At 34.0% G+C, this 27,627-nt stretch overlaps 1 protein-coding gene across 2 annotated transcripts in view; it reads right to left on the reverse strand.

Moving 5' to 3' along the window:
* Positions 1-735: 735 nt before the first annotated feature.
* LYPLAL1 (lysophospholipase like 1) overlaps positions 736-27,627 on the reverse strand; it is a 34,012-nt gene continuing 7,120 nt past the window's right edge. For both annotated transcript variants that reach the window (XM_024750500.1, XM_024750499.1), the window contains 3 exons: positions 15,730-15,899; positions 6,049-6,164; positions 736-5,243 (listed from right to left, as the gene is read on the reverse strand). In XM_024750500.1, coding sequence (XP_024606268.1) covers positions 5,025-5,243; positions 6,049-6,164; positions 15,730-15,899 — 505 coding nt within the window. In that variant the 3' untranslated portion in view covers positions 736-5,024. The remainder of the gene's footprint in view (positions 5,244-6,048; positions 6,165-15,729; positions 15,900-27,627) is intronic.

A 27,627-nucleotide genomic window follows, 5' to 3' on the forward strand; every position in this document is an offset into this window, starting at 1 on the left:
AACAGAAAACAAAAACAAAACAAACAAACAAAGGCAAAGTACTGGAGATAATGTTTTTCAAAGCAGCATACATCAGGCAATGAAGGATAGTGATCACTGAGAGAAGGAAAGGAAACACGGTGGGCCTTATAATGTCCCTAGCTTACTGCCTTGAGAGAGTTCCCAGACTGCAGAACAGAGAGGAAAAATCCATGCAGAGCCTGGTGGACTCCCTGAGTTGACATGCAGAGCTAAGAGTCTGAGTAGATGATGTTGGCTAGAATTGAGAGGACAGAGTACCAGAGAAGAGTAAGTTTCACAGAGACAGAACTCCAGAGATCTAGAGATGGTCCACCTGGAGTATTCACAGAGAAAACTATCTGGGGCCAGAAAGAACCACCTAAAAAGATTAGCAGGAACCCCTGGGATAAGAAACATGAAAAACTATACCAACCAATATATGGCATAATCAAATTGCTCAATATCAGTGACAAGAGAAACTCTTAAAAACAGCAAGAGTAAAAACACATACCAGATATAGAAGAACATATTATTAACAGGCTAAAGAGAATAATTTTATATTATTAATAACTATAATATAATAATAAATTATATCATTAATAATTATACATAATTTTAACCCTTGTTGTGGAAAAAGCATTTGATAAAATTCAACAACCATTCATGCTAAAAACTCTTAGAAAACTAGGAATAGAGAGGAGTTTCATTGACTTGATAAAGAACATCTACAAAAAACCCTACAGCTAACATATTTACCAATGAAAGACTGAATGCTTTCCCCCTAAGGCTGGGAACAAGACAAGGATGTCTGCTCTCACTGTTCTCATCCAGCATGGTGCTGGAAGTTCTAGCCAGTGTAATAAGCAATGAAAAGGAAATACAAGGACTTCATTTGGAAAGGAAGAAATAAATTGATTCCAATTTGCAAGTGACATTTTCTTTGTAGAAAATCCCAAGGAATTTACAGAAAACCTCCTAGAATTAGTAACTGACCTAAACAAGATCATATGATATAAGACACCCACACAAAAAACAACTGTATTTCAATAAGCTAGCAATGTACACAGGGAAACTGTATTTAATAATACAGTACCATTTATAATTCCTCAAAAAATAAAATACTCAGGTACAAATCTAACAAAACATGTACAGAACTTGTGTGTTAAATGCTACAAAAAAATAATGAAAGAAACTCCAGAAGACCTAAATAAGTGGAGTAATATATCATGTTCATGAATTGGAAGATTCAATATGGAAAGGATGTCAATTCTCTCTAAATTGTTATACAAATTTAACACACTTCCTTTCAAAATTCCAGCAAGATTTCTTGGGTGGATATAGATTAGTGTATTTTAAAATTTATATGTAAAGGAAGGGAACTAAAATAGCTAATACAATTTTGAAAAGGAGAATATATTAGGAAGAATTAACTGTAACTGACTGCAAGAATTACATAACTATAGTAATTAACGTTATGTGGACAGACACAGAGATCAATGGAACAGAACAGATAAACAAGAAACAGACACACAAGCAACAGACAACTGATTTTTGATAAAGGTACAAAAATAATTCAATGAAGGATAGTTTTTTCACCAAACAGTGCTGGGCAACTTGGTATCTATAGGCAAAAACAAAATGAATGTCAACCTAAATCTCACACCTTGTACAAAAATTAACTCACAATAGCTCACTAACACCAAAAGCATAATCCACGAAAGAAAAAGTCAGTAAACTGGACTTCATTAAAATTTAGAACTTTTGCATAAAAGGACCTAAGAAGTTGCAAAGACAAGCTACAGACAGTGAAAAAATATTTGAAAACTATATAACTAACAAAAGACTCACATCTAGAAGATATTAAAAGAAACTTTCAAAACTCAACAGTTAACGCAAACAAAAAAGAAAATCCAATTTGATCATGGGCAAAAGACATGAAGAAACATCTACCAAATAGGATATAGAGATGGCAAGTAAGCTTATGAAAATAGGCTCAAAATCACTAGCCATTAGGGAATGCACATTTTGACCACAATGAGATTTCATTATATACCTATTAGAACAGCTAAAATAAAAAAAAAATAGTGAAACTACAAAATGCTGATGAGGATGCAGAGAATATTTATCTCTCCTGCCTTGCTGGTAGGAATATAAGTTGGCACAGCTACTCTGGAAAAGTCTGGTAGTTTCTTAAACATACACTTATTATACAACCCAGGAATCACTCTCTTGGGTATTTATCCCAGAGAGAAAAAAAATTACGGCTAGACAAAAATCTATACAAGAGTGTTCAAGGCAGCTTTATTCGTAATAGCCAAAAAAACTGTGTTTTAATTGGAGAACAGTTTAACAAACTATAATACTGAATACATTCATGTCATGGCATACTACGCAGCAATAAAAAGAAGTAAACTATTGATGGTTGCAACAATTTGGATGGAGTGAAAAAAGTCAATCTCAAAATGTCACATACTGTATAGTTCTACTTCTATAACATTCTCACAATGTCCAGTTATAGAGATGGAGTACAAATCAGTGGTTGTTATGGGTTAGATGGTGACAGAGGAAGGGATGGATATGACTATAGGCAGCACAATGGGCATCTTTGTGGTGATGGAACAGTTCTGCATATTGATTGTAGTGGTGGATACATGAATCCATGCAGCCATGTGGAAAAATGGCATATAACTATACACACACATTGTACCAATGTCAGTTTCCTGGTTTTGACATTATACTATAGTTATGTAAGATGTAACCACTGGGCGCAGGGTACATGGGGCTCCTCTGTACTACCGTTAACACTTCCTGTGAGCTTGTAATTATTTCAAAATTTTAAGAAGTTTATAAAAATTATATGCTATAAACCCTAAAGTAATCATTAAAATAAAAGTACAAAGTATCATAACTAAGAAGCCAGCAAAAGAACACATAATCCAAGAAAAAAAGGGGGAGTAGAAAGAGAGGAATAAGGGAGCAAAGAAGAAGAGATGGAATATAGAGAACATAAACAGTTAAGATGGTAGCTTGAAATCCAAACATGCCAACAATCACATTAAAATGTTCTAAATAATCAATTAAAAAGCAGGGATGATCATACTGGATAGAAAAGGAAGGCCTAACTGTGCTCTGCCTGATGGCATTGCTCTTTATGGATAAAGACACAAATAGGTTAAAAGAGAAGTATGGAAAAATATGCTAGTCTAAAGGGAGCTGGAAGGACTATATCAATATCACACAATGAGTATTTCAGAGCAAAAAAATCTATCACGGATAGAGATGATCAGTTCATAAAGAAGAAGAGGCCAGTTCATCAGGGGAACATAATAGTCCTACATGTTTGCCCATCTAATAATGGAGCCTCATAGTACATGAAGCAAAAACTGAGGGAATGGCAAAGTGAAACAAATTCAGTTATACTTGGAACGTTCAATATTCCCCTCTCAATAATTTATAAAACAAGCAGGCAGAAAATCAGCAAGGATATCGTAGATTTAAACAAGGATATCAACCAACTTGACCTGACTGATATGTAGAGAACACTCCACCCAACACTAGCATCATACATACTTTTCTAAAGTGCACACAAAACATTTACCAAGATAGACCATCTTCTGGGCTATAAAACAAGTCACAATAAATTTAAAAGGTTTCAAGCCATACAAAGTATGCTCTCTTGACCCACAATGGAATTAACTTAGAAATCAATAGCAAAGATCTCTAGAAAATTCCCAATATACTGAAACAAAATAACACAATTTTAAGTAACCCAAGGGTTAAAGAAGAAATCAAAAGGGAATTTAGAAAGATTTGACCTGAATGAAAATGAAAACACAAAATATAAAAGATCGTGGGATGTTGCTAATATAATACTTGCGGGAAGATTTATAGCACTAAAGGAGTGTATTAGTTGAAGAAAATATACGAGAAAATCTTAGTGACCTAGGATTTCTTAAGATTGCTTAAATATGACATCAAAAGCACACAGTATAAATGAAAAAAAATGAATAAACTGGACGTCATCAAATTAAAAACTTCTGCTCTTTTGAATTACACTGTAAAGAAAATAAGGCAAGCCACAGACTAAGAAAAAAAAAAAAGGTAAAACATCTGGCTAACAAAGGACTTCTATCCAGCATATATAAACAGCTCTTACAATGCAAGCTCTTACAATGCCCTAATAAAAAATGGGCAAAAGATCTGAATAGAGATATCATCAGAATTTATACAGATCACAAATAAGCATATAGAAATTGCTTAACATCATTAGGTTAGGAAAATGCAGATTAAAACCACAAAGTGTTACCACTGTATACCCACTAGAATGGATAAAACTGAAAAGACTGGCCATACTGAGTGCTGACAAGGATCTGAAGAGCAACCGGAACCCTAGGACTGGAGCAGAGCAGCAATCTGGTCTCAGAGAAAGGGAGCTCCACTGGGACCAGAAGGTCTGGATTCTAGTTTTTACTCTTGGGGCTTTGGGAAAGTTTTCAATCTTTCTATCCCTATTATAAAATACCAGTAACAACTACTCAGTCTGCTTCATCAAGCTCTTGTGATGGTCAGGTGAGGTAACGGGAAACTACTCTATAAATGTGGGGTACTAATGTTATTCTGTCAAAAACTACACGAGCATGAATATCTCCGGAAAGGCAATTTAAACAAAGTGATAACAAAGATAAAATAATATCATGTTAAAACTTTTCCTGGTTTCTCATTGCCTTTATTTAAGCTAGTTTAATTACTTTCTAATATTTCAATATTTACTTACTTACAAGGCCTTCAAATATTTATAAAAATGTATCTGCCAAATAATACACAGATGTTTGCCTAAATTAACGTTAACCATTAATAAGATTATACTACTCTCTATGGTGCTAAGCATTTCAATAACTAATAAGTCAGTAAACTGCTGATATTTTTTAATATTTTAATTATTGTTTATCAAATTAGAATTTGGCAGTAAAAATCACTTTTCATAAAGACATTACTCATATATTAACAAATCAATCTTGACTCATTCAGTCTGGTAGCTTTGTAAGAATCCATGACTTCAGTTTTTCTAGCTCAGCTTTGCTTAACTCATGGTAAACACCTGGGAAACTATGAAACTTTGTCCTCACTCCTAGAGATTTTAACACTGAGTTTGTCTCTTCACCCCAAGAATGAAGAACTAACTCATCTGCGGTACCATGACACTGAAATAATTCAGGGAGGACACCATCACTTTTCTGAAGAGCCTAGAGAAGAGAACATAAAAATGGAGAAGTTTAAGAAATTTATTTAAGAACGTTATTCTTAGAAATCAGAGGGGGCAGAAAAACTCCAATTTAACCAAAGCGTCAATATTTAAAGGGGAAAAAGAGGCAGTGGTAGAGCTCTCTGAGGTATATATTGATGGGCCAGGACCAGGAGCTTAGCTGGTTGCTGGCACCGCTGGAGCTGCAGTTGTACGTGATCTGAATTTACTCTGTAGAGGACTGTCTCAAAAGTGGTCAAAGCATTTCCCGAAGAAACCTTGTGTCGTGGGAAGACAAACCTCTTCACATGGAGTGGAAAGAGGGAGGAACACAGAGCTCAGGTACAATCAAGGGAAAAAAAGCATTCTCGTTTTCATTTCCATACCTACTGGTTCTACTTCTTGTAATGAGGCTGCGGCACTATAGTATGCCATACTCGTAAGTCAGGATATTGCTGAAAAATAGGTATCAGCCATGTAACTGATTCTCTGGTGTGATTATGTTCATGACATAATAAGCAAACCTAGTTGTAATCATCTATATTTTTAATATGTATTCAGGATACATATATAGCATACACATATTTTTTATCCTTTTCTCTTTGACACTTTGCTTAACAATAATCTCTGTACAAGGCACTTCCTAAACATGAATGACCAGCTGGAATTTATCAATATAACTAATTTGAATTCCCAGGAATGCTCTGTGAATCAATTGTTATTGTGTAATTATCAATGTTGTTTTAGTTTCAATGTGTGAATGTCTCATTTTTTTTTCTGTTTTGTTTTTAAAATCTGGAACTTACCTGGTAAACAGCAGATGTCTTATTCAGAAAACTAGAAAGAGCAAATACTCCTGCCACATCTTGATGATTTCTGTATGCTAAATGCATTGCCATGCACCCTCCCATAGAAAATCCTCCTAAAAGAAGCAAAAATTCACTTATCAGAAAAAGCAGAATATATGTACGATAATTTAGACCAAGATATAGCTATGCCAATCTTCCATAAATATTTGGAGACCTAAAAGAGATACAATGCTAAAGAGAATTTTAGCCTACTTTAGATCTCATGGAAAAAAACCTGCTATGAGTAAATAACACTGTTCTATCTATGCCATCACTGGTAAAATAATTTGTTATAAAAGGAGCTAGAATTGAAAAAATAAATTTTGGTCATCAAGTAAAAATATTTATTATATTTCAAAATATGAGTCATAGCACAAGTGTTATTTATGTAAACTTCTAGTGTCTACTTACATTTTGTTTATACTTATAGGAGTCCTCACACTGCAGCTACAATTAATAACATGCACCTTTCTGTCTTACTTGCCAGGCTACAAGCTCCATGAGGATTATATTTCTAGAGTTTGCCATATAATAGATGCTTAGTGATCTCTGAATTAGGAAGGATGATCAAAAATTTGGTGAGAAAGATAAAACATCTTCGTATTATAATATTATTTTGAAAACTGACTTGTGATGGTATAATTCAAACATATGTACCCATATGTCCTTTTAAAAAAGAGTTTGGGGAAAAAATATTCACTTGACACACTTTTATTTTCTTTTATGTGCCAAACACTGTCACTGGAGTGACACCAGTCACCAGAGGTATGCAGATTAAAATACCTGGACCCTTCTGTTCAAAGGCGAAAACCGACACAACACAGAATATGGAGGTAGGTACCTGACCGTGACATAGCAGAGAGGATGGCCCAGCTTCAGCTTAGAGACTCGGTGTGATATTCCCCAGCATGACTGAGAGTTAAAAGACATCTCATGATTTAAAAGAAATCCATATGTTAGAGATAACAAGGCTGTAGGAACACAGTTTTTATTTTTTGGAGAAATTCAAGAGCTTGAGTTATATTTTTTGCCAAATGTACCTAAGTAACATATTAAATGGGACTAGTATGACTGAGGAATTAAACATTTACTTTAATTTTACCTAGTTAAATTTTGAGTTTAAATACATGTGGTTAGGGGTTATCATATGGGACAATGAAGTTCTAGATAATCTAAGCTGCACCAATGATAGAAAAAAAGCTTTAAATTTCATAAATGGAGCAAAACGAAATTAATGTTCCATAAAAACATAATGTGGCTAATATCATTAAATGTGATCTTTTAATGTGATAAAGATTTTAAAAAAATCATACAAAGATAAAATGTGAATAAAAATAGACCAGTGAGCAAAAACATATTTAAAAATTATTATAAAAGCACACCTACTGAGAAAATTTTTACACATTAAATGCACCCACCCCATCACTGCGCTTTTATTGACTAGGGTAACTTAATCACTTTATGGGATTTCCAAGCCTCTCGGGGGGACCAGCCTCACAGCAAGAACAGCAACAAGAACAGCAACAAAACTAAGAAAGAAAACACTTTCCCACGTATGAAATGCCATTATGAACAAAGGTATCCTTGAGACATTTAACCTCATGTTCAATTCTCCTAATTTATAATGAAGAAAAATGTACTCGTTGAAAACTCATTATTTTAAGATTCAATCTAAGTTCCTTGTCCATTTATAATCTCGTGAGGTAGCCTGCAATTCCTCACCAGCGATCTTTGACAATACAGTCACCTTTAACGTTGCGGACACCGGTGTGAAAGGGACTTTATGTACTTTTTTCTAATGGAAGAAAATTTAACACAAAAGGCTAGTTATTTCAATTTTCATCTAAGTGTTTAAAATGCAATATAAAATATACTGCTCAATAAGTAAATACCAATGAGTAAACTCATTGTAGGTAATAGTTATGATGTATATTTATAGTCGCTGGTGAAGCATTAAAATGTCAAGAGTTAACATTTCAACATACATTTAAGATTAATAGGCTGAATAAAAAACATGTTAAAAAAATAACCTAGTTTTTATGAACTCTTTAAATTAAATAAAACAGTAATAATGTACAAAAACTGTACTGGGAAAACTAAGCTAATCTATCTGAAAACAAAGTCCGGGGGTGGGGGTTGCGGGGGGGAGGCAGGGAACTTACAATTCAAGTTTACTGTCAATTGAATGGGATTTTAAAAATGGAATAAAATCCACCCTCCAACCAAATTGCAACAATTTTTCCGCTTTATATATAATTATTTTTCAGAATGAACTGTGATAAAGTCTCAAAAATTTGGGAATATATAAATTATGCCCACCATATTTGTATATTTTCTCTCATATAAAATTGGCAGGGTAAACAAAATATTTATCATCTTCTATGGAAAGCTATTAAAACAGCAGTCCCAAGCCTTAAAAGTTCTGATAGTTGTTGCTGAAGAAACGTACATTATTTAAGATATATATATGTTAAGAGAAAGTAGAAGGATGCTATCATTCTCCAGTTTTCCCTCCAAGAGCTTCAAAAGAAACTTATATAATGTCAGGAAAGTCAGCCTGGAAATTGTGGAGCTAGGTTTCATCTTGGTAACTGCAACTACCCCTTCATTTTAATTTTAAATCTTATTTTAAAATTAATATGTGAATATATGCCCACTGTGTAAAGTATTTCCACCACACAAAAATAAAGAAAATGCGTTATCCAAAATCTCACTACTCACATATAATTTTGACATGTTTTTAAAAAATCATTTTAACAGTTAAACTCACTCTATATGTACAATTTTATACCTTACTTTCATGTAATACTGATTTGAATGTCTTTAAACAGAATTACAAAATTCCATAATTATTTTTTTACTCCTTGAACACATACTAAGTATACTAAGTACCTTCTAAATGTATGTATATAGTATATAATGGTTACATAATAGTCAGTTGTATTAACAGACCATTACTCCCTTAACCGCTTTCCTCATGATGGGTATTTAGAGCATCATAATGGGTATGTAGAGCATCCATGTAAATTATTCAGGTGTAATTCCAGAAGCACTTGATTATCCCTGCTTCAAAATTCTGATAATATTATCAGAGAACATGAAAAACTATACCAATAATCTGGTCATTATCATTTGTCAGGTTCTATACATCCTAGATCAAAGTTAAATCTAAATTATGTCAGTTTTCTCTTAACAACAAATTATCACCACCTAGTGGTTAGAAAAAGGAATCTCATTATGGTACAAAGTTCCTAAGTCAATGCATAGGATCTGGGTTCTAGTTCCAACTCTATTTTAGCCAGCAGTCTCTTTGAACTTTAGTTTCTTCTTATCTGAAATGAGAATAATAATTTCCTACTTCACCTATTACAAGGGTCAAGAAAGATACTGTATATGAAAAAATGTGTATAATTTAAACACATTATAGTGTTAAACTATATTCTTAATAATTTTCTCAGAATACAGAATCTGAATCCAGGTTTTAACAATAGCTATGTTGCCAAATTCAGAAAGTAATTTAAAAGTCGCTATTTTATTGCCTGTGTTTCCCCTAATTTTTACCATACCCTCTGTAGAATCATGTGTGGTATTATTATATAAAAATAAATAAACTTTCTTATATCTGATCTTCTTAATATGCATAGTAAGGATTCACAAATGTCTCCAAGGAACACATTTAAAGCTTTTGCCCAGTTCCTCCTTTCTAACCAAAGTTTATTCTTTCCATTAAGAAAGAAATATATTTCCATTGTTGAAAACAAGAAAACAAAGGATTTTTCTTAGCTAAACTCGCGGTTGACTGCAATGTTCTTTAGTGTAATCTTACTCATCCTTTGTTTCCAAAGTCGTGAAACACTATACGTGTTGGTCTTTCATCATTCTACTGGATCTATTGCATTTGCCATCTTCCTATTCCCCCGGACTTCAGACTAGCCAGCCTCCACAGTGTTGTCAGTGTAATCTTTTTAAAATGCTCATCTGATCATGTCATTCTCTGTATATAATTCAATAATCCTAGGAGTTGAAGCGCATATCAAACTAGTAGTCCCTGAGAGATTTTAATGTGTCCCTTGTTTTCTTTCATGAATGTGTTTCCCTATTTGTTTACCAGTCATATTCTCACTCATTCTTTAAAACTCAATTGGAGATGATCTCTTCTAAGAAGCAGTTCCTAGCTCCCCCCAAAATCGACTTGTTCTTTAGAACACTTTACTTCTGTTATCTCCCTCATTATACTGTAAAGCTTTTGATAGTTTTTGGTACTCCAGCACTTAAGTTTTATTAACAATTTGGAAATTAAATTTAGTATGAGAAGTTTCATTTTTGACCTGACTAAGCTGTGTAAACTACCTAGAAAAGGTGGTATATCATACTCTATAAAAACATTGTTTTTAAACTGTTTAATATAATAAAATATCACTAATCAAAATAAAATCACAGAAAAAGAATAGGCTGCCACCTACGCAAATATAGAGAATAGTTTTGTTTACAAAGCTATATTGGTTAAAATTACAATCTCAGAGAAAAGAGTTCCATGAGGACACAATGTGTGATATTAAATCTGAAATTTTATCACATATTAAACAAAATCAACAAGGGTAACAATTTTGTACTACTATCTCTATTTTGTCCTTTTTTTAAAAAAAATTATTTATGTTTGGCTGTATTGCGTCTTCACTGCTGCCTGCGGGCTTTCTCTAGTTGTGGCGAGCGGGGGCTACTCTTCGTTGCGGTGCGCGGGCTTCTCATTGTGGTGGCTTCTCTTGTTGCAGAGCACGGGCTCTAGGTGTGTGGGTAGTTGTGGCATGCGGGCTCAGTAGTTGTGGCTCGTGGGCTCTAGAGCACAGGCTCAGTAGTTGTGGCACACGGGCTTAGTTGCTCCGCGGCATGTGGGATCTTCCCAGACCAGGGCTCGAACCCGTGTTCCCTGCACTGGCAGGCAGATTCTTAACCACTGCTCCACCAGAGAAGTCCCTTTCCTTTCTAATCTTCTAATTTTTCTAGTTTTTCCTCTTATAATTAATTTTTTAAAGTAACCTATGTTGTTTGTATATGTGTCTCTAGCATCTCAAATGCACTTTGCTTTGACGTCCCACTGGATCCCTCCTTCATTAAAATGTTATAAATATCATTTAAATCTTACTTAATTTAAAATGTTCTATAATAGACACTTGACAAAAGGATTAAACCAGTAGAAAAATATAAAGCAGTAACTTCTGTTTAAAGAATCTATGAGCAATGAAAAAGAAAGAGGGAAGTACAGCACGTATACTACTGAGGAAAGAAAACAGCTGGTAGGGAAGAAACAATGAGCTCCCTGAGTCTCCACAGGCAGCACTGGTCCAGTACGGCCTTTCTGTTGTCTGGAGAGACCATGGGGAAGGTGGTATAGAGAGTGTTTAATAACAGCAAGAAAATTTCTTCAACATTACCTGCCAGGCATATTTCTAAGTGTTTCACATGAATTGACTAACTGAATCATCACACCTCTGTAAGATAAGTACTATTATTATCATCCACACACAGAGGTTAAGGAAACTCATATACCTACAAAATAGTGAATCTAGGATTAGAAACCTGCAGTCTGAGTCCAGAGCCCAAGTTCTTAACCATGTTATACTGCTGTCAGTTGCACTCATGCATTTGCAATTATGATATTCACAACTCAAGAAATGCATGTACAAATATTTGAATACATAATGATATTTTGCTTCATGTGCCATGTTTTCAAATAAGTGAGAAGTTCAGTTAGATCAATAAGACAAAAAAATAAAAAACAACTACAAGAGAAAATCCCTATAGGACTAGAATGCTATTTACTCTATGCATCAATAGCTAATCCATGTAAAGAAAAAGGAGGTAGTATAAGTAACGTCTTGTCATAATAAAAGAAGGTCAAGAATCACGTGTATTTTGGCACACTTGTTTAACTCTACAGAAATGTAAGTGAAGATTTATTTTCATTGACTGCTTAAATAACTAAAAGTAAAGTAACAAGGACCAACAACCTTGGATCTGCACTTCTGTCGTCTCTTTCATATCTCAAGCTAGGAAAGAGGCTTTATAGGAATTCATAAGCTCATCTCACAAATTCTAAAAAAGCATTTTTTTCTTTCCCAATTTTTATATTCATAAGTGTATACAAATATCCTATTATACGCACTTTGTAATAAATTTCAAATTTTATAATATAGTTTATAACCCTTCCAAAATGAAATTTTGTTAAAAATTCAGTGGAGCTTTGATAAAACATCGACTACATTACTGATTCCTTTATAAATAAGATCATCTTTTAACAAGGTTCTCTTGGTACTTCAGAAAATAATTAAAACCTTCCATGATATGGTAGAAAGAAACTAAAAAAAATTCCAGATGAATCAAATAATTAAATATTTAAAAAATTATAGAAAAGCCAGTAGAACACCTATTTGAATATTTATTCAAGTTCTAGAGAAATACCTTTTTATTTATTTTTTATTTATTTATTTATTTTTAAACATCTTTATTGGGGTATAATTGCTTTACAATGGTGTGTTAGTTTCTGCTTTATAACAAAGTGAATCAGCTATACATATACATATGTTCCCATATGTCTTCCCTCTTGCGTCTCCCTCCCTCCCACTCTCCCCATCCCACCCTTCCAGGCTGTCACAAAGCACCGAGCTAATATCCCTGTGCCTTGCGGCTGCTTCCCCCCAGCTATCTACCTTACTACGTTTGTTAGTGTGTATATGTCCATGACTCTCGCCCTGTCAAAACTCACCCTTCCCCCTCCCCATATCCTCAAGTGCGTTCTCCAGTAGGTCTGCGTCTTTATTCCTGTCTTACCCCTAGGTTCTTCATGACATTTTTTTCCCTTAAATTCCATATATATGTGTTAGCATACGGTATGAGAAATACCTTTTTAAACTGAGAAATTATTTGGAAAAAAACAGACAAGTAAAAATAGCTTTCTTGTGTCAAAACATAAACAGAATTAAAAGCAAAATAACAAATTAAGTGCATATTAATTACCACTTTTGTTTACTTATTTTTAGCAAATATTTTTCAAGACAATATTATTCAGTGAGGTATAATAAGATGGACATTCTAAATATAGGTGGGAGAAGTATCAACTGGTACAGTTTTTTCACAAAAGGAATTTGACAAGATGTATTAAGAATTTTACAAACGTTCAGTTAAATGGAAGAACCATGGGCTTTGAAATGAAGTAAACCCAGATTCAAAATTCTTATCAGCTCTCCGACCTTACAACAATCCATAACCTCTTTTCAAAGATGAATAAGATGAAGTAACTGATGGATACAGGGAAGGGCAAGGAGGAGGGATGGGGCAAGAGACAAGCAATTACAATTCAACGTGATACGTTCTTTAACACATATACATTAGAAGTATGATTTGTATATTTTCTACGTTTTTATGTATGAAGATTTTATAATTTTAATTTAAAGCAATTTCTTACAGTAATAATATTTTGTTTTCCCACTGTCATTACGTGACTTCAGGATCTCATTACCCTATAATCATAAATTCAGTAACTGGTTTTCCCATACCCAAATTGTTATCTCTTCACTTACCCCTTCTGCCAGATTAATTTTCCTAAAGCACAGTTCTAACTATATGACTCAAAGACATACTTTAATCATCTCTCCTCAATTACCTACAGAATAAAGGATAAAAGGGGAACCAGAAAGTATTTATTGAGAGTGTAAAATGAGCCAACTGTTTTACAAACATCATATCCCAGTAAAATAGTATTTTTATAGTATTATTATTCCCACTTTGCAGATGAGGTAGCAGAAATTCAGTGTGGGCAATTAAGTGATGAACCAGCTAGGCAGTGGTGGACTTTAGATTCGACCCATTTTGGTCACTACACCATTATACTCTTCAGGTTGTTAGTCCAGCTATCAGATCAATAGGCATTTTCCAGTCAGACAACAAACTTTCTGCTAAAGCAATCTAACATCCAGACAGATAAAAACAAGCACTATTTTTTTTTTACTTCTATTTACCATTCATATTACTCTCTATGTTTAGACCTCTACACTATAATAGTTAAAATTTAATTTATTTGCACATCTCAAAATCTCAAATGCCTCTGATACTTTCCTATTAAATTGTTCTCTAATAGCCCCAAATACTTATTACCTCTTTTCATCTGAATTCCTGTGATACTTAACTACTTAAGTCATCAATTTACAGATCAGGTCATGCTGCTCATTATAAATGTTTAGCTCTGTGCTAGGCATTGCGATGGGTCCTGAGAAATAAAAATACATACAGATGATCATTCCCTTTGAAGAGCTGTCAGTTATATTGCTTTAGGGCAATCATCAAGGCTGGCTGGCCTTACAGTTACCATTTTAAGTACCTCATGGGCTCTTCTAGGTTGTAAGCAACTGTGGCATTCCTGTTCTATTTATCGGTGTGTCTCTTTGAGCATCTAACTTACTGCCAGACACACAGTATTTAGAAACTTAGAAAATATTTGCTAAATCATTGAATGACAGAATCTGTTACACATTCACATATTTTGAATTCTATCTTGTAACTGTTTCATGATGCCCTAGACTGAATTGGTGCTCCTTCACTATGCTCTTCCCAGTACTCCCATAACGTTCTGTATTTATCTCTATGACACAGATGTTAAACACAGAAACATAGAAATATAGAGTTAAACACTGATGAGGAAACAGAGGCCCAGAAAGGTGATGTTATTGCACTGGAGGGCACACTGCTTTTAACTAACAAAAGTGAATGCTGAAGCCAAGACAGAAAAATGTATTCCATCCAGTATATCATATTGCTTCTCAACTCAATGAATAGTTTAGTACTTCAATAAACACAAAGGAAGTTTATTAATTTGCCCAAATCCTGTCTACACAGGATTTCAATGTACATTTTAATGTTATTTAGAACATGATGAAGATACTTAATTTGCTTTATAATTTCAACATTAAATACAACTCATTATAAATTAAGTAGTTATTTGGAAATAACTCTTTAACAAAAATCCATCCTGTATCATTCACATTCTATACAGTTTATCTTATTTTTGTATGTATTATAAAATGGTTTATGTATTTTATGATTGCAGAAAAGGAAGGGGTGTAAGTAGAATAAAGCTTATATAAAGGCATGCTATATCCCCTTGGGAAGAGAGATTGCTAAAGACATGTTTAACAAAAGTTTATGAATACCTTATTCCTACAGTATTAACTCTGAAGAATTTACTTTTCATGAATTTGCTGTTTTATTTTGACTATGTACTCGAATTTATCTTAATTATGGTGATAGTAGTTTAAACATATAAAACTTAAGCCAATTAAAATAAAATGTTTTAAAAACTGGAATGAATAATCTCTTAATTGAAAATTAAAGTAGAAAGAAAATTTTAACCGCCATGGGAGTCTTAAAGTATGTTATTATTAAAAAGAAAATCATTTAAAGTTTTATGAGTTTTTGCTTATAATTCTATTACCCTTAAAATTCTTAATATGTAAAGTTTATCTGAAACTGTGAATAGGTCAAATGATACACAAAGTGCTTCCAAATAATGTTCCAAGTAAAATTCAATGTATAGAATTACACAAAAGTGAAAAAAATATTTAAATTCTCAACACCTAAAGATCTTACCTACTAATATTCTGTTCTTCTTGATACCACTTCTTACTTCACCATCAATCAAATCTGTAAGCACCTGACACATTACATCAATTGATTCAAGGTGTTCTGGGCAGTCATTAGATATTTGAAATCTGTCAAACCATACATTGGAGAATCCTCCTTTCAAAGGAGTATATGGCCTGTTTAAAACCAAAAAAAGAAAAAGAAAAAATTAAAACAGATGTTTTAATTTCTAAAAAATTAGTGTTTTGAATAATTACAATTTCCTCCAAGTTTTAAAAGTAATTCACATTAAAAATATTCCCATGCTGATTGCCTTAACTCTCCTATACTTACCTTGGTTCTATTAACATTTATTAATGCCAGTTCATCATCTTAGTTTCTCTCCATCTTTTAAGTTTCATAAATTCTCCAGAAAATCCCCATGAAAAAAGGGTAATTATTTATTGCGTGTGCATGTTATTTTTTCCACTCAATTTAAATGATTATTTAACTATTTACAGCTAAATAAATAATGTCTGGCCATGCAAAAAGTCAATGCCTCAAGAGTAGAAAATATGATTTACCAAAATGCTTTTCAAAAGGTGGTTAGTTTGTAGCACATAAGCATGAAGGCTACGTTAGTAATTTAAAGGTTTCTTGATCATACCCAGGTAGATTATCCTTAGAATAGGAGTCTTAGGTATTTTTGTTTTGTTTTGTTTTGTTAATCAAGAGTTGGAGCTATTTTATTTTTAAATCTTCTCAGGAACCTTGAAATGAGTTTAATGGGATACAGATAATCTTTGGAAGTGCTCATCATACAGATATTCCACACTGTTTGCATCATTTGGATCTCAAATTGGGTGCCTTGTTGGACTTAAAAACATTTTATGTGATAAGATGCCCTGAACTGGGTGTCTTGTTGAACAAGACTGATATTATAAGACGCTTTACATTTAAGTATGAGATGGGGTGGTTACAGTATTAGTGAATCTTGCTCTGGATGCTCTGTTATTTTAAGTATACATGTGTGTATGCACACGTTTGTGTGTATCCCAAGGTATTCCAAATATTCTGTTTTAATCAATTATAATGGGGTCAAGGGGTCCTGTATCAAGTCTTATGTTGGTAAAGGTAAATGAAGGGAATGAAAACACTCTTAGAGCTTCCTGTAGCAAACACACAGACGTTTATGGGGATATATAAGACACACATGGAGAACAATAGTTTTCCAAAGATGAGGAATAGGAAAGTTTAATAAAAGATACAGCTTTTCACTTAGCAAATCTTGCTTTCTCCTCATGTGACCGTGAAAAAGTTTTATGTTATAAGGAAGAAGACCACAGAAAACACAAACAGTGACAAAAGTATACATTATAATTTGAAAGAAATCTAAACCAGTGATGACCACAGATGCAGGGTTTCTCCTAGACCAACACCTCTACTACTTTGCCCCATCTCAAATTTAGCTACATATACTCACCCTCCAGAGTCAGTGAAATAAAAGCATAAAATGTACAGCCAGAACAAAAAAGTGGAGGGCTGAAAGACACCAGCTGAGATCTGAATGTGCTTCTTTGCATTTTCTCTAGTGAAAAACCAAGTGGAATCCTGGCAAACCCAAGGAGGTAGAACTATTCAATTCTCATTCTCTCAACCACTGTAGCAAAAGGACTCTGCAGTCTGTGCAGATCTGACCATCAGAAACATCCAACTGTTAGGACCAAAGGGTGGCGCTGAAGGGAATAGGAGAACTACACAACTGTTGTTCTGTATTGGTCTTAACACTCTAAAATAAACGGATATCCACTTAAGGAGCCTAAGAGTCAAGAGAAATATTTTGGAAACTTTCTCAGAGAAAGTGAAAGAAATCTGGAAACAAGGCAGTTGCTCTGACTCAGATTTAACAAGAACTCATCTTCAGAGAACCTCGTATTTACTAAAATATAATCGTGTTATAAACTTTACTTGGTAACATACTTTCTAAAGTTTGAATGTATATTACAAATATCTCTGTAAGTCAGTACATAAAACCCTAACATTTTCTCCTAGTTTATGCACATGCATGAAATCTTGCAAATACAGGCTATTTTGTCTGTGTGTGTATTGTTTTGATGTCTTCCAATTAAGTCCTTTTTATTTTTTTGCTCAACTCTCCATTCCTCCTCTCCTCTCCCACCCCATTGTACATCCTGCCCTTCACATTAGGTGAACTATGTTAATGATCTGGAATGTTTTTCTTTGCACATACATTAAACATGTTTCTTTACATTATAGTTTTTAGAGCATTTGCTTTTCAAAAATGAAATAAGCCTATTTGGTTTTCTTATGTGTGTCATACTTTTCTCCTTTAACAATACCTCATGGAAATCCTTTCATCTGATATAGCTCTTACCCATCCTTTTAAATAGCTATATAATATAATAAAGATGTTCCACAATTTAATCTGCCCTTCACCTACTAATGGGCATTTATTTGGTACCCAGGTTTTAGCCACTAAGAACAATTCTGCATCAAACATATTCACGTACATGTTTTTACATACTGGGACTTTTATTCCTATGGAACAGAGTCTGTGAAATAGGACCACAGGATGGAGAGGTATGATTTTTACCTTAATAGATGTTTCAAAGTTGCTTCCACAAAGGCTATAAAAATTCACCTTTCTACAAGAAAGGTCTGAGAACATCCTTTTGCCCAACAGCCCTACCCTAATTACAACAGGTACTAACATACTTTAAAATACTACCATTGAAGGGTATCAACTATGGTTTTAAAATCAACTTTACTGAGGTATAGTTTACATATATAAATGCACACATTTTAAATACAAAGTTCAAAGACCTTTGACAATGTATTTCCATTATGATACAGAACATTTACTTTACTTCAGAAAATTCCATCATGTCCACTTACAAGCAAGTCCCGTTCACTTCCCAGGAAACCGCTGACTGATTTCTATCACTATAGATTAGTGCTGCCTTTCCAGAACTCCACATAAAGGAATTACTTATTCATAACGTTGGCTATTTTATTCTATTGGGGTTTTGATTTTTTTTTATTAGTTTAGAACCGCATCTGTGTATTATTGCCATAAATATTTTTCATTTGTATTTCAAGTATTTTTTTCAAATCAATTTCTGTATATTGACGTAATGTTTTAAAGTATCTATCTTTTTTTAAAAAAGCCAAATAAAAGACTTTTACAATTGATATAATCTGTCCATTTTTTTTGTATTAAACTAAATTTCTGGGTCTTCTGATTTATTTAAGGTATTCTCAGTCCACACATTTTTACATATAGAATCCAAGATTTTCTTCTAAGATTTTTTTTTTTTTTTTAGCGGTATGCGGGCCTCTCACTGTTGTGGCCTCTCCCGTTGCGGAGCACAGGCTCTGGACGCGCAGGCTCAGCAGCCATGGCTCACAGGACCAGCCGCTCCCGTGGCATGTGGGATCTCCCGGGACCGGGGCACAAACCTGTGTCCCCTGCATCGGCAGGCGGACTCTCAACCACTGCGCCACCAGGGAAGCCCCCTTCTAAGATTTTTGTTTTCATTCTTACATTTAAGTTTTGAATTTTTCTGGAATTTACTTCATACGTGAAGTGACCTAAGGGTTCAAATTCATTTTCTCCCAAATGTTTAGCCAGTTGTGCCTGCACTACTACAAAAAACCAAAAACTTTTCTCATAAAGGTGAAATTCTACCTTTGCCATATTATAGTTCTGAATTATCTAGTCTGTGTCAACCTAGGTAAATAAGAGAATTAAACCCTAATACCTAATAACATTTACTGTCTATAATGAATGGGCTTCTCTCCAAAGCATCTAGATTGGTACTAGTTCTGTTCTATCCTAGGCAAAACTCAAGAAAATGACAAGTCATTTTGTGTGTTCTGTGATTCAGGTGGAAAATTCTGGTTGGGAAAGGCTCTATTTTGTTCCACTGATCTGTTTATCTGCTCCTGTGTTAGGATCATGTCGACTGTATCTACAGTGGTTTTAGAATACGTTCTGAGGTGGAGTCAGGTGGGCCACCTCTCCCTACCATCATTACCACATGTCTTCCAGACTTGTCCTGCCTATTCTCAGATATCTAATCTTCTTTATCTCTCTAAGAAATTAATCAAATATTTAGTAAATTCTTAAATAATTCCCCTTAAAAGTCCTTGTGGGATTTCAGGACTTCCCTGGTGGCGCAGCGGTTAAGAATCTGCCTGCCAATGCAGGGGACACGGGTTCGATCCCTGGTCCGGGAAGATCCCACATGCCGTGGAGCAACTAAGCCCGTGTGCTACAACTACTGAGCCTGCACCCTAGAGGCCACGAGCCACAACTACTGAAGCCTGCAGGCCTAGAGCCCGTGCTCTGCAACAAGAGAAGCATAACTAGTATTGCATTATTGCCTGGGAATTAACATTTTATGACATGAATCTGGGAAGATTTCTGCAGACTGTGCTCTTCCCAGGATCGGCCACATTCTGGGCCTTACCTAAGGCTTCTCCTGCCTCGTTCCACAGGCTCTAAGTGGGTACACTGGGTGCAGCAAAGATAAAATCCTGCGCCAGCTCTCTATGGGGACCCCCACAGAGCCTAAATTCTCCCTCATTCCTGTAGGCCTTCTGACTTCAGAAGCTGCTTGGCTCAAGAGAGGTAGATAAATTGGAATCAGAAGGGGAGAGAAGACAGAAAGCATTCTATCCTCCCACCTCCCAGAATCCCTTCTCAGGATTAACTTTCTTAAAGTACTCTGAAAATGAAAGCAGGTGCTTTCCACATAGCACTTATGTCACTGTTAGAGAAAAAGAATTCTCAAACTATTGAAATTGTCACTTAAATCACAGTCTTCTTCTGAATGAAAACAATATACAACACTCATACTAAAGCCTGAATTAGACTGGTACTTTTTTGACTTGTTTCTACTTCCCTTTTCATTTTCTTCTGTTTCTCTAAGGGTTTATTTGCCTGTCGAAGCACTTAAATAAGGATGATATCATAGGCTAAAATATGAATCATTCTGGGAACTCAGCCATTAATAGAAAAAAAATGACATTCACTTAACTTTTTGTCTTTGACAGTACCTTACTTAATTAGAGATAGATGCTCCATAGAATATAAGTTTTACTAATATAGTAGCCTTTTGTTCTCTCAGTTCTCTAAGAAAATTAATTCTGTTCAAAGGAGATAATAGGAAAAATGTGATGAGACAAAGAATAATTTTGAACTTTTTTTGTTAATAAAACCATCAAGAATGCATAATTCTCCTAAGATGTTAGAAAAACCTTTCAATAAAGCATGAAAGTAAGATTGTCTTTTAAAGCAGGTAAACAAACTGGCACATATATTACACTCATTCACCTTCTTCCTCAAATAAACCACTTTATTAGCTGGTATAAAACAGCTCAGACACTACCACCATAAATAAATATGTTTGGCAAAGAACATCCGTGTGGCTCCTCATCAATCAATCAAACCATTATACACTGGTAAAATATTAAGCGGGAATGAATGTCCAAGGTCTAAAAAAATAAAGAGGGGCTTCCCTGGTGGCGCAGCGGTTGAGAGTCCGCCTGCCGATGCAGGGGACTCGGGTTCGCGCCCCGGTCCGGGAAGATCCCACATGCCATTGACATTTCAGCTTGACACCAAATTTTGTTCCCTATAAGTCATAAAATCGAAACGTCATTCATAACCTTCCAGATAACATCATCGGCTTCCAGGCTTCCTCTCTGTGCACATTTCACTGCTCTTCCCCCAACATTCACTAGATTGCAGTCACATTTCCCTCATTTTTCTTCAGGACCACCTCACTACTGATCCAGGGACTTAGCACCTGACATTCCCTCTCCTTGTAATGCTCTTTTCCACAGTGATACCCCCAGTGCCAAGAACAAGTATTTGTTGAACGATGAATGCCAATAATCATTTGTGATTTGGGAATAATTTTTGTCAGCAGAATACCTAAAATTATTTTATTTTGCTCAGAATATCTTTTGACTTTAATTCTTGTAATATCCATTCTGTGATTTCCAGAAAAAGGTCAAAATTTTCTTTTGTTGGTTTTTTTTTTAAAAAGAACATGTTTCTAAGAAAATAAGCTTTTACATACTAATAGATATTTAAATGTACCATTTAAAATACTTACCAAAGAAGTATACTATTTCTTCAAAATAGCATTTTTTAATGAGGGTTCCTTGCCAGTGGAGTGTACTTATAGTACAGATCCACTGTTATCAGGAGAGAGATCTCCTAATATCATGCTTCAGGTATGAATCCTAAGTGATGGAGTAAAGATGAACCCATTACTAAACCTAAATCAAGACTGCCTAACCCTGTTTCAGAATATACGTTTAGTGAAAAATATAAACATGCACTTCATGTGAAAAAACAGTGAATCTAAAAGTAGAGGCACTACAGACTGAATCTTATTGCTTTTAGAATTTTTCAAAACACCGAGAAACTATATCATCATATAAATTACTGATGGCCCGTTAAAAATTACTGTTAATTTTTAAATGGAAATTCTACTAGTAAACCCAAACCAAGAAAACCTCTAATTACAAATACAGCTAAAGTATGTCACAAAATAAAAATCTTTATTGAGCACTTCAATTAAATATAGTCTAAATTAACATAATAAAACAATGAAGCAATATTTTCCATTTAAATCAACATAGCAACTAAATGCTGATTTTTACTTAATATGCCCCTCACTCAGCTGATTAAAAACATCTATTAAATAGAGTTGAGAAAAGGAATACCTTATAGCCAAAGTGGCAATTCACAATTTAATCAAAACATACTGATATGTTGTAATAGGCCACAACTGGGTAACCATAATAGACTATTGTTCTCTTCTTAAGTTCTTTAAAACATGTATGATGTTTGAAAGCAAAAATTATAACTTTGTTTGACAGAGTTTTCAATGTACATTGATAAAACATATACAACAAACATAACATAAAGGTGGGGAGGATAAAGGAAACTATATGGTTGTAAGGCTTCAACATCTTGTGTAAAGTGGTAAAAAGTAAACAGGTGAAAGGTGTGATATGTATCTTATAATCCCTAGAACAATCAGGAAAAAAAGGAATAAATGAAAATAGAGTATTAATTTTCTTAAATCCAAAAAAGATGGAAAAGGAAAAAAGAGTGACAAAAAGCAATAAATCTAAACATATCAATAGTTACAGTAAATGCAAATGGTCTAAACAAATCACTTAAAAGAGAAACTGACAGATTCGTTAAAGAAAAAACAAAGCCCAAATATATGTTATCTGTAAGAAACCTACCTTAAATATAATGATATAGGCGTTAAAAGTAAAAAGATGAAAAATATACGCTATATGAACAGTAAAGATAAAAGCTGATATATACTATATTATTATTAAACAAAGTACACTTTGAGGAATTACCAGAGATAAAAACAAACATTAAAATATACAAGTAGCTATTAATGAGGAAGACAATAATCCTACCTGGGAATGTACATAATATAGCTTAAAAACCATGAAGAGAAAACTGACAGGACTAAAGGGAGAAATAGACCAACCTACAATCATAGTTGGAGGTGTTAATACCCATTCGTTACTAACAGAATGACTTAGAATCACTAAGAAACTATAAAATTTGAGTAATACTATAGCCACCTTAAGCCACTGACATTTATAGAACCCTATACACAAAGGCACAGAATAACAGTCACCAAGAAGACCTTATGCAAGACCATAATACAAGTGCCAAAGAGTATCAAAAGACTGAAACTGTACAGAATATTGGCAGCAGTAGAATGAAATCAGAAGTCAACAGCAATAAGAGATTGAGAATAGCCCTAAATATTTGGAAATTAACAACATATTTCTAAATAACTTACGGGTTAAAGAAGCTTGCAGAACTCTGTTTTCCATATCTGGCCAGAACAATATCTTTCATCCCACATGCTCTTCTTGAGGAAACAGCACTATGTAACTTCTAAGACTATGTCTTAAAAGGCAATACAGCTCCTTTCTGGTTCTCCTTAGGGCATTTGTTCTTGGAACTCAGCCTCCACTCTGCCAGGAAGCCCAAGACACCAGATAATGAGAACTCATGCAGGTGTCACAGTAACAAGACCAAAGGAAGGTCCCAGCTAATATCTAGTATTAAGTGCCAGATATGAGTGAACCTTCAGATGATTCCAGTCCCTAGCAGTTGCCCAGTCATCCCCAGCCTTCAAGTTTTCCCAGCAGAGGCCCCAATTATCATAGAACAGAATCAAGACATTAGTGCCGTGCCCTTTCTGAATTTCTAACCCATAGATGTTTCACCATAATAAAAGTTGTTTGGGGTGGTTTGTTACACAGGAATAATAATGGGAATATAAGAGAGATTAGAAAATATTTCAATATAAATAATACTAAAAATACAAAAGAGAAAACTAGTGGGAATTAGCTAAGGCAGTAATTAGTGAGAAATTTAGAGCTTTAATGTAATAAATAGGAGGAACTAATAAATATAAGAGCAAATATAAATGACATAGAAAACAAATAAGAGAGCAAAATAACAAAGCCAAAGCTGGTTCAATGAAAAGATTAATAAAATTAATAATCGCTTGGCAAGATAAAGCAAGAAAAAAGAGAAAAATATACAAATTATTAATATCAGCAATGGAATAAAAGATATCAACACAAATCCTAAAGGCGTTAAAAGGAAATATCACAACCAACTTTATGCCAATAAATTTTGTATATTAGATAAAAATTCCATGAGAAACACAAATGATCAAAACTGACAGAAAAAGAAACAGAAAATCTTAATATTCTCATTATATGAAAGAAATTATCAAAATCTTCACAGAAGAAAACTTCAGGTCCAGATAATTCCACTAGTGAATTTTATCAAACATTGAAGGAAGAAATAGCACAAACTCAGAAAACAGAGAAGGTAACATTTCCTAACACATTTTAAGAGACAGTATGACCTAGATAACAAAACTTTATAAAGACATTAAAGAAAACTACAGATCAATATTCCTCATGAACACAGACACAAAATTTCTCAAGAAAATAACAGCAAATCAAATTCAGCTATATATAAGAAGGATAATACATTATGACCAAGCAGGGTTTATAATAGGAATGAATAGTTGGTTTAACATTTGAAAGTCCACCAATGTAACTCACCATGCTGACAAAATGAAAGATAAAAATCAAGATTATCTCAAAACAATACAGAAAAAGCATCTAACTAGTTCATAAAGAAAACTCTCAGCTAATTAGGCAAAGAAATAAATTTCCTTAATAAAAGGTGCAAAGAAAAAACCTATTAACTAACATCATACTTAATGGTGAAATACTGGACACTTCCCCTCTAAGATTACACAGGAAGGCATTCCCTGATTCTATTAAACACTTTATCAGAAGTTCAAACAAGCACAATAAGGCAAGACAATAAAATAAAATGAAAGGAAGACTGGGAAGGAGAAAGTCACACTGCCTTTATTCATAGATGATATGATTGTTTATACAAAAATCATAAGGAATCTACTAAATAACTACTAGAAATAAGTGAATTTAGGAAGGTAGCAAGATATAAGAACAAGATACAAATATAAAATGTTTCTATGTACTTGTAACAATCAAATTAGAGATTTAAATTTTAAAAAATTCCATTTACAATAACAAAAAAACATAAAATATTTGTGAATAAATTTGGCAAAAGACTTCTATACTGAAAACTCTAAACCACTGCAGAGAGAAATGAATAGAGATCTAAATAAACGGTGACACACCATGTGCATGGACTGGAAGACATCAATTTTCTGTAAATAAACCTGCTATGGATTACATGCAATTCTAATCAAAATCCAAACAGGTGTTTTGTAAAATTGGTAAGTGGATTCTAAAATTTACGTACAAATGCAAAGAACCTAGGATGAAAAAGTGTTAAAGAGAACTTATACAATTTGATTTCAAAGTTCCCTATAAAGCTATATTAATCAGAACAGTTTTATATTGGCATAAAAGTAAAAAAAATAGCCAATGAAACAGAACAGAGTTCAGGTAAGAATCCATTAAAATATGTTCACAAAAACACAAAAGTACTTATAGCAGTGACATACATTGTTTTCAAAAACTGGAAATAATCCAAATGTCTATCAACAGTAGAATGGATAAATAAATGTGTGGTACATTCACATATTATATCTACTCAAAAATTTTTAAATGAACTACTGATAAGCACATAAACACTATGTTGAGTGAAAGAAGCCAGACACAGAAGGTTAAATTATCCCATTTAGTTGAAATTCAAGAACAGGCGAAACTATACTACAGTGATAGAAATCAGAACAATGGTAATCTATGTGTGGTAGGAATTGATTGGAAGGAGGCACAAAAAAACTTTCTGGGGTGGTGGGAACATTCTCTATATTTGAAGCAAACAAGTGCATATATTCATAAAAACTGATTGACCTGTATGCTTAAGATGTTTGCATTTCACTGTAAATTTTACTTTTCAAGAAACGTATTAGGACTTCTGGTCACAGGATTTCATTAAGAGTGACAATGCAAACCAGACAGGGACAAGATATTTGAACACATACATCTAACAACAACAACAAGCTGTATCTAAAAGTATACAGAGCTTTAACAAATCAGTAAGTAAAGGATAGACAACCAAATAAAAACATGGGCAAACAACATGACTGGGCATTTCTTTTGAGGATATCATCTGGAAATTTGAGCACTGTCTCCTCACCTAAATTAAAATAAAACTGCAAACCCAAATAAGGCTTAAGAATACAACCCAGAAACACAGATCTGGAAAATTTCCTCAAGGATTATCAGTAATTCTTTGGATATTTCTATATCTTGCCCACAAGGATATCATAGACTACTCTAAGTAACTAACATTTATTGAGTGCTTATTTTATGTCAGACTTCGTGCTGAAGAATTTATGTACATTATATGTTCAATTCTCACAACTCTGAGGTAGATACAATTATCTCTACTTCAGTGCTCAAGAAATTGGGACACCATTAGGGAGGCAATATACCTTTGCTCAAAATCTTATAGCATTAAGTAGAGAAATCAGGATTCAATCACAGGTCTGCCTAATCCAAAAACTGCATTCTTAAATACTGTACCACAACACTTCCATGTATCTTCAATCTCCTACTGAATAATATTATCATCTTGGGTATCTCCCTGACCTATTGGCCTAACAAGTACAGCAAAAAAGACGATGACTATTACACTACTGGTTCTTTTTTTTTTAAATGATTTTTGTTTAGCTTGGTTTTGAACTTCATATAAACCCAGTTTGTTTTTTATTTTATTTATTTATTTAGAAATTAAAAATTTTTTTATTTCTATTGTTGGCTGCATTGGGTCTTTGTTGCTGCACACAGGCTTTCTCTAGTTGTGGCGAGGGGGAGCTACTCTTCGTTGCAGTGTGTGGGCTTCTCATTGCAGTGGCTTCACTGTGGAGCATGGGCTCCAGGCATGTGGGCTTCAGTAGTTGTGGCATGTGGGCTCAGCAGTTGTGGCTCACAGGCTCTAGAGCGCAGGCTCAGTGGTTGTAGTGCACAGGCTTAGTTGCTCTGCGGGATGTGGGATCTTCCCGGACCAGGGCTTGAACCTGTGTCCCCTGCATTGGCAGGTGGACTCTTAACCAGTATGCAACCAGGGAAGTCCCACACTACTGGTTCCTACTCTATCTTTACTAGATAAAATCTGAAGGGTCCCCAAATCCAAAAAGTTAATCATTGTAAGTGATTTTAGAGATCTAGTCAAATCTGTTAATTTCCGACGTGAAAATTAAGACACAGAACTGACAAATTCTTCATTAATAGCCCTTATAATTTTATTTTAATTAAGAATTAGATGACCTATTTCTAAAAGTCTTCACTTTTCCTCTTTAACTGAAGTACTGGTTTCTCAAA

This window comes from Neophocaena asiaeorientalis, unplaced genomic scaffold (assembly GCF_003031525.2).
Source record: "Neophocaena asiaeorientalis asiaeorientalis breed wild unplaced genomic scaffold, Neophocaena_asiaeorientalis_V1.1 scaffold430, whole genome shotgun sequence".
Lineage (NCBI taxonomy): Eukaryota > Metazoa > Chordata > Mammalia > Artiodactyla > Phocoenidae > Neophocaena > Neophocaena asiaeorientalis.